General features: G+C 36.2%; 1 protein-coding gene across 1 annotated transcript; it reads right to left on the minus strand.

Moving 5' to 3' along the window:
- Positions 1-875: 875 nt before the first annotated feature.
- On the minus strand, positions 876-4955 carry LOC111033016 (trypsin-1-like). The gene is made up of 7 exons (XM_022313558.1): positions 4890-4955; positions 4606-4777; positions 4239-4401; positions 3119-3336; positions 2831-3033; positions 1260-1314; positions 876-1156 (listed from the first exon to the last, which is right to left on the minus strand). The coding sequence occupies exons 1-7, from the start codon at positions 4953-4955 to the stop codon at positions 1017-1019; spliced, it is 1017 nt and encodes a 338-aa protein (XP_022169250.1). The 3' UTR covers positions 876-1016.
- Between the last annotated feature and the right edge of the window lie 3995 nt (positions 4956-8950).

Below are 8950 nucleotides of genomic sequence, written 5' to 3' on the forward strand. Positions count from 1 at the left end.
ATAATATATTATATTGTGTATGTATAGGTGTATACAAATTATTGTGGTAGTAATATTGATAAAATTGGTAGCTATATGAAGAAAGGAAAGGAAAAAAAAACTAACATAAGTTATAGTGACATTACTAAGGGTGCGAAACATTCTATAGATTGGATAGTTATGACTCTTGACCATTGGAAATGGAATGAGATGAAACAAAGGAGGGTTCTTGACTTCTGGTGATATATTATGGTACCTACACGGTATAGTTATATAAAGAAATCGGATGTCCGCTTCATGACGACACGGGGAAAGTGGTGAAATATTCAACGAGCATTGGAGAGCGAATCATTTGCTAGGCGTCTTCTTGTTTTGATTTCATCGAATTCACTCTTGAAATGTGGTTTTTGGAAAAAAACCCGGAATTATCATTGAATGTTTAGTGTTCGTTGGTAAGGGGCTGTTTTTTTTCTATATAGTCGGGGCTTTTTTCACCATATTTTTAATTCAAGTATTTTTTTCCCAGTTTTTTTTTCGTCAATTCTAAATCAATTCATCATCAAATGAATGCGCTGATAGTTCATTTGAGAAGTCGCAATCGCCGCATCAGAACGAAATCGATAGGACTGCAGTACACGCCTTTTTGGTAGAATACAAATGTACGGTCGATGTACCCCGAAAATCCATTCGGGGCGTAGTAAGGGAATCAATATTTGCATACAATAATACACGTTTTTAAAGGGTTTAAAATAAAAATATATTTGCATATTTTTGACTGGCCAATCGCACATTAATATAATATAATAGTGTAATAAATAATAATAGTAATAGTGTTTCAATAAATTATATAAACAATAAATATGATAATAATAAATAATATAATAATGATATTATGATGTCGATTATAACAGCGAGTCGCGAAAAAGTGAGATCCAAATAAAAGTTTATTGTCTTGTATCATGGCGAACTGCAAGTACGGAGGTTGAGTGACGTCAGCACAACGATATCACTGCAGCTGCTGTTGAATTAGAGATGCATTATTCCGACGGAGTGTAAACGTTGGAACACGGACAGGCGTCGGCCGTGTGGTTGGCCACCCAGTTCAGGTATCTGTTTACTCGGGAGTACACACCTGGTCGGTTGGCCTGGGCGCATCCTTCTCCCCAGGACACCACTCCTGGAATAACAAACGAAACGAAAAATAAAATAATTAAATCACAATAAGTGGCACTCGAGTGTTTACGTGTTTCGATGAATTATATTTTGTATACTATACTCACCGACTATGTGGTAAGCTGTGTTGTTGGCAATGTGCATGGGGCCGCCGCTGTCGCCCTGCGAACACAAAACGGAAAACGCAATCAAGACCATGCACACGACTACTACATAGGTAATATTATTGAAAAATAAATAACGATTGCCATGGTCGGAAATCCTCAATGACCGATATCGAAGGCAACGAGATATTTTGGTCCCTGGTAACGAAATGATACCGGATTCCTGTTGCTAAACGATCATCCGCGGAAAACTCGAAGTTTTATTGTTGTATACAACTGCGTACGGTGTGCAGATATTTTCGAAAATGCGCAACAGATGGGGATGGATATAACATTATTATTGTATAGGTATTTCAAGTAGTGATAGCAATCGTCTTGTTATAAAACTGCTGCCTGCAGAGAGCCGAGCGAAAACTTTAAGCGTGGCGAGCCAGTTTGTTCATTAAAATATTATTCAATGATACAATTATTGTTGTTAATTATTTATAACCATAATAAATACTATACCACGGTGAGCGTTGTCTTGTAACTGTCAAACACTTCGATTGTTTCAGGAGCAGGTTTTATTGAACTATGGCGTTGTTTCTACTCGTTATAGTATTATTATTATTACACTGTTGTAAGTATGAAAACGTCAGATTCAGTAGTACCGAACGAGATTCACAGCCACAACGTATAATAATATAAATAATAATAATAATTTACACTCGCGCACAGGGAGCGGCGTCAATTACAAATGCGAGTCGGCGAACCGCGTTTTCTTCTCGAAACTTACCTGACGAACTTTGGAATCGGATTTCAAATGCCTTCCGAGTAACGATGATGATGACTTACTTACACGCGCCCGTGTGCTCTTAACCGTAAACTTCTGTCTAGGTATAATGTGCTGAAGGCGCGCAATAATAATAATTATCATGGTAATAATAACAATAATAATATATATTCTTATCGCTTGTGCATAATATCAAAACAAAATTCGCTTGTACGTTCTGTTCGTGACGCTTCGGAAAACACACACCACCCGACCCCACCACACTATCTAAGCCCCCGCGGCGTGTACAGAAATTGTCGACATACAATTCTCTGTACCATAATTAATATTAGACACAGTTTTCCCCGAAAACGTTTGTACGTACCCACGATAATGGTATAGTTATTTATCATAAAAGTGTAATTTGTATAGGTGGATTTTAGCGTAAACGCTCTTCCACGCAACGAAAGCTACTTACAAGTTAAAACTGATCCAGTAAATCTTGGCCATCGTCGACCGTTACGATTTCACAAAAACAGGGATCCAGAAACTACATTATATTGAAAGACTATTGTAATTTGTAATGCAACTGCATTATAAAATGTGTAATGGTTATGATGTCGTCGTGATGTTTATGATTTACTAATTATTAGGTATTTATGGCTAAAAATCGGTTATTTTCATATTGTATAATTGCAAGTGGCTACACGCTGTTTTAAAAATATATTTTGGTACCCCATTACCTCAGCCGAGGGCCAACTGGACGAGTTATTAGTTGGTACCTATTTCAGTGGGAAAAACAATCGCTTTTTAAAATTATTACTTGGCACGAGTCCTTTTTGCCGTCCGGATATCCGGCGCACATCATGTTGGCCGTAATCCGTTTCTCGTCGTATTCCGTTTTCTTACAATCGTCGTTACTCATGATCGGCACGTACACCTCGTGCAGTATCGGCGACGACGAACCTCCCTGTTTCTTTGCTCCCCAGCCTGTGATGACGCCCTCGTAACCAGCGAAACTCTTGCCTACAACGGAAAACGGTCGTGTTTATGTACAATATATTCATCGTCACCCAGCCCGACCACGACCTGGTCGGAATCCTATAAATACCTTCTGTCGGCAGACAGACCGGATGGATACCGGTGTTGGGTCCGAATTCCACTCCATCGGTGTCCATACGCAACAGTGCGATGTCGTTGTTGTAAGACGTCGGGCTATATCCCTTGTGCTTTATCACCCTCAATACTTTGAAGTCGATGTGTTTCGCTTCTTCTGTGTTGCTGCGATCGTGTTCCAAAAGTCTCACGCCTATGTTTTTCGCTTCGAATCTATATTTGAAATCGTTCAGAATATTATGGTTGATATTTTTTGATACTAAATAAGGGGTATATGTATGTAGACTCAGCCGACATATGGAATAGTGATTAAAAACAAAAAATAGTCTATCAAATCTCAGCTGTATACTAGTCTAATTATATAACTCGACGATAATAGGCAAATTGAATTCTAAACGAATCTTAAGAAGTAGTTTCGATTAATGTACATCATCGAACAAGGTTAAAATCAAATTATGTACATTAAAACTCTTTAAAAAGATTTTATTTTAATCCATGGAGATTTCATAGGGTTATTTTTTCCGTAACTTAACGTTCGAAAAGCATACAGCTCAGTTGAATCTGTTTTCGGCCCACCTTAACGGAAATCATTCGCGATTGAATGTTTTGACTTTTTTAAAGATTTTATGCATAAGACTATTTGGCGGATTGCTAAATGGGTGTTGAACACTCTGCTGCGAGTAAAAATTAACGGACCGTTATAGTCGTCAATCTTTTCGGCGATAATATTACGAGTATATAATACAGGTAGACAAATATTAAAGCGACGGCAATACTGAGTGTTATAGGTACCTACACACTATATGCACCGTGAAAGTTATTTCTCGTCGGTGTAAAAATGATTATGTTGTTATAATTATACTATGTCAATTATCCCATTGGAATTGATCGAGTTAATTGATTCTGAAATATCATACTTAATAAAACAAAATATTTTATAGGTATGGTACATACTAAACTATTTTAGCTGTGTATTTAGTGTCCCAAAAATACTATTTTAACGTTTATATTAACGCAATTTTCGAAATTGATTTCAATATTCCCGTGTACGCACATAATAATATTATTGCCTATAATGTAGTATCGAATAGTGTGCGTATATAATGTATAGTTACCCGTGCACGCAATGGGCGGCCGTCATGACGTATTTGTGATTGATGACCGTCGCGCCGCAATAGAATTTGCCCTTGTATGTGAGCATGGCCATCCACGGGTATTGGTGCATGTACGTGGGGGTGCCACCGACGATTCTGTTCTTCTTGCCCAATGCTCCGCAAGCTTGAATAAAAATTAATAAGCATATATTATGATCACGGCGTTAAGTATAATACTACAAGGTAGGATGCAGCGTTTTCCCGTTATTTTGCAGTGACTTCGTCGTTTGTCTCAACCGGAAAACACAATGGCCCACCCCGTATACTCGTAAATAATGGTAAGAAGTCGTATTCCATTTATAGCGATATTAGGTATGTTAGTACTCACTGCACGGTTTGCACGTGGACTGGTCGATCGGCGTTACAGGTGGCTCGGCGGCGGGTTCCTCGGTGTGGTTGATGATGCCGATAATGTTTTGCCACCAGTTGACGTAATCCGCGAACGCGGATTGGCTGAGATCACCTGGCTTGCCCTCAGAGTGGTTGACCGTGATGAGTACCTTAAAAACAACAAGCACACAGGTGACAATCAATAAGATATAAACGTAATCTCGGTAAAATACAAATCGATCATTTATCAGTCGACCGAATATCACGTGCTTTTCCACTCACCGGAGCCCGCTGGCAAGAGGGTCCGACCAGCGCCGCGACGGTTATCAAACACAAGACTTTCCACATGGTCGGATACGATGGCTTCTAAAACGTGACGAGTGACGGTTTAGATTATGATGTAGGTACAAAAATCGAATAAATGTTCAGCTTTCGGACGCAGACGGTGATGTGTGTCGACTGTTCGATTGGGTGAACTGCACTGATCACAAACTCACACCGGACGAGTATTTATATTAGCCCGACGCGGAATTTTTTTTTGTCAGTTTTTCGCGTCGTATTGCGATCGCGCGCATCGCGTCCGCGTATGCTTTCGACCAATACCGAGGTCATGGTCGGCTCCGGGCCTTGCCGGGCACCGCCGACCGACCGTCTGTGCGCCTGCAGACGTTAATAATAATAACGACGATGATGGCAATGTTAATGACGATGACTGTGATAACGATGGCGCCGGGGTCTGCTGACGCGAGGCTTCCGCAACATGGTTTATTGCTGATAACAACGTCCGACACGGGCCGGGTGAGCTATGTGTTTCGGCCACTACCGCGGTTTCTAGGTCACGTCCTAATTCCGCATATTAATCGTCTCGAATAACGATATAATACCAATCTATGGATTTCGGCGGAATCAAAATGAATCATGGGGGAGGGAAAAAACCGATTGAAAATAATGGATCAGACGTATCCCACATAATTCGTATTATGGTGACATCATTCGGTTCACTGCCGCGTCCTCTAATATTGGTTCGTTCGTGGGTATGGTATAATTGTTCATGTGGCTAATAACCCGCCTCAATGATCTACAAGCAAGCCTCGTGTGACCTATAGCCTAACCTATAGCTTAACCTAGAACGATCGAACACATCACTTGTTTTTACTATACCAATTCAAGGATTGGCGAGTTAATGAAACTGTCTTACCAATACGCATTAACTCGACTTCAATCCACTTAATGTTAAAATAGGTATACATCATTATTTCTTTATCACCACACAAAAAAATACCAAACTTATACATGAACCTATATGCAATACATTATGTTATATTTGTATCACATGTTGCTTCGTGTTAACAGTTCGCACTAAGTAACTTCTATTATACAGGGAGATACATAAAAAATTCTCCAGTTATAACAATTTAAAATCATTTTAATTCGATTAGACGATTACAAAAGTATTATGTTACTTTTAAATCAAATAGTGAAGCTAATAAAGTACAGTAAAGCCAAATAAACCTTAACCAATAAGATAATTATTGTTACTGTCCAGAATATTATATTGTTTTATAACCAATAATCATCCAGTAAATAAAAATATTTTAGATTTGTATTAACCATAATATATGTATGGGCAATTATGTTCAACTAATTAAATTGATTCACTATGTATCACCATTTATCTAAATCTACCGATGAACGAAAAAAAACAATTTTAATACGTTGAACATGAAATAAAAATTGTCGCAAACGATAAAAACTAAAAAAAGTCTTTATTATTCCATTACCATAAGTTACTATTGGTTAGTTATACATTTAGGTATACAGCATTGAAATCGATAAAAAATAATTACAATAGGTACAATTAGGTAGGTATATTGTTTCCTACTATATTACAAATCGACCTAGACAATATCGACTTGAAAATCCTTCCGTTGTTTTATATCGTGTTATTACTGTTTCTCGTTTACATAACAAATAGTAATCTTGCAGTACTTAATAACGTCCTTAACCGAATCGTGTTTTTTACATTTGTGCTTCGCAAGTTCGCTCAATTTGCGTAGCGCTAGGGTTTTTTATCGACCCCTAGCTACGAATTTTTTTCTTGGAAACTAATGAGAAATATTTCAAAAATCACGTTGGATGGTTAAGACCGAATATCCATGTTCCAACTACCGGATAACGTAATCCATTATTAGTACACACATTTATGACGTATGGACATTAGAAAAATGATATTTGTGAAAAAATGTTCGGTATCCTACTGAGGCATAGTTCGTATATGCAAGTATATTTGAAGAACGAATAAATGGACACAAAGCGAGAGGCGGACCGAAGAAGGCGTCTATAGAAGAAATTATAAGAAAAACTGACTGTAACCGATACTTGAACATGAAAAGATTTTACAGAGAAGAATAGAAAACCAGTTTTGCAACAACAAGGTAATACCTTTAGTAGAGAAGAGAATATTAGTTTAGTGTGCACTATTAACTTTCAGGGTGGTTGAACACCAAAATTGCATGATGCAATAAACCAATTCTAATATTACTACATTGCATTATTTAATATATAGGTAGCGTGTACTGTATGTATAAATATAGTATAGAGTAGCACTTATAATATCTAATATCAATCGATCTGTTAAGACAAAAATCTAAAATAATAGATCTAAATATGTAATGCGCACAATTCATATTTGAGTGAGTTAAATAATTTTATTTTTAATGGGCCACTCATGATTATGGCCAAACTAATTGTATCATTTAACGTCTTTGCAGGAAAAAAATAAATACAACGTGTAGTTTATGTGTCATTTAAGCGTCAATATAATATTTTGAACCAATTTGTAATAATTAATGCAAATAGTCACGTTCGGAGTTTGACTGTTTCTACGACTTACCTATTTATAGCTCATCAGTTAAAATATGTGACCACTTACATTGTCTAGCCGTGTAAACTGCGTAAATGTTTTTGTGTATAATAATCAAATAGATAATTACATTTAAAACGTGTCAACTATTCACAACTTTACTACATACGTCAAAAGTTATAACAACATTAACAAAGTAATAATATTTTAAATAAAACAAGTAATAACGTAGTCGCAAAACTATAGCTAGGTGTAGTAGTAAGTAAAATAATATTTTAGATAAAATACATTTTTTGAAATTATACCTACATCATATTTTTTAAATGATAATTATACCCTTGTTACAGCTTGTCTTGCGACTAGATTCGAATATCACCGATGGAAAACTACCGAGCAAAGCCTATAAGAGTAAGCCACGAGTTTCGGGAGCAATAAATAATCGGTTATTAAATATTATTGTGTACTTAGCAAATTCAAAATTAAAAAAGGTTTTCGTGTAAAAAAGCGTTTGCTGTGCCAGGGTAAGCGACCTATATAATATTTTTTATCGTAAATCATATTGAATCGGCTCGTTAAATTTTAATATTTTCCTTGTCATCTTTGTGTCCGATTTATATACTTATATACTATCTAGTAAATAGTTTTTTTATATCACGCGTGGAACTCCGAGAGTGAATTATTATTTATATACATATAGCGTCCGTTCAATCCGATAGCCGTTAAAATTTTAGATCGTAAAAATGAAATTGTTGAAAGTTATGAAAAATATCGTAACTTGAATAATGATATTACTGTAGACGAATGCCGACAATCTCTGCGTATGACGCAGTAAAGTTTAGACGTCATCTTTTTTAACGATTCAACGAAATATATAAACTTTATACAACTCTTATAATACATCTTATCAGACGACGAATATGTGTGTGTATATTTAGTAATAACAAATGAAATGGTTTTTTTTATTTATTTTAATATTTATTTAGTTATCGAAGAGCGATAGTAGATATTTTATTGGCAACAATGACGAGACGGACACAATTTGCATATTTAACACATTTCCCAATTTTGAGTATGATCCCTATATCCGAGTACAACATAGGTGTTATGTTGCATTGAGCCATGTTGTTCTCAACCATATTTTATTTTGCTAATTGTGCAATAAACGTTAATCATATAGATAGTAAACTATTACTTTTTTTTATAATTATTTAACTCCAGATAAAAGCATTTCGTTCTATACTTGTATACAAGTTATAAAGGGATTTTCCCTGATGTGCGGACCGTTACCATTTCCAAACCTTGTGGATGGTATTGACCTAGTATGCCTATAGGTTTTAAAAATGAGAAAATTTGTTTAAGCGAAATATAAAACAAAAGAAACTACACGTGAGATTCGTAATCTATCGGATGTAGAGTTAAAACACAAATTATTCATCAAATCTAAATACAGAATGCCGCCTACGCATCATAATAAAATAGT

This window comes from Myzus persicae, unplaced genomic scaffold, assembly GCF_001856785.1.
Source record: "Myzus persicae strain clone G006 unplaced genomic scaffold, MPER_G0061.0, whole genome shotgun sequence".
Lineage (NCBI taxonomy): Eukaryota > Metazoa > Arthropoda > Insecta > Hemiptera > Aphididae > Myzus > Myzus persicae.

What these genes read in the sequence shown, in the direction of transcription:
- LOC111033016 (XM_022313558.1), bottom strand. Translation starts at nt 4,955, where the DNA reads ATGTGGAAAGTCTTGTGTTTGATAACCGTCGCGGCGCTGGTCGGACCC. An exon ending in CCTCTTGCCAGCGGGCTCCG is followed by an intron (nt 4,778 to 4,889) that starts GTGAGTGGAAAA and finishes GTTGTTTTTAAG; the next exon opens with GTACTCATCACGGTCAACCA. An exon ending in GCAAAAAGGACTCGTGCCAA is followed by an intron (nt 1,315 to 2,830) that starts GTAATAATTTTA and finishes TTGTGTTCGCAG; the next exon opens with GGCGACAGCGGCGGCCCCAT.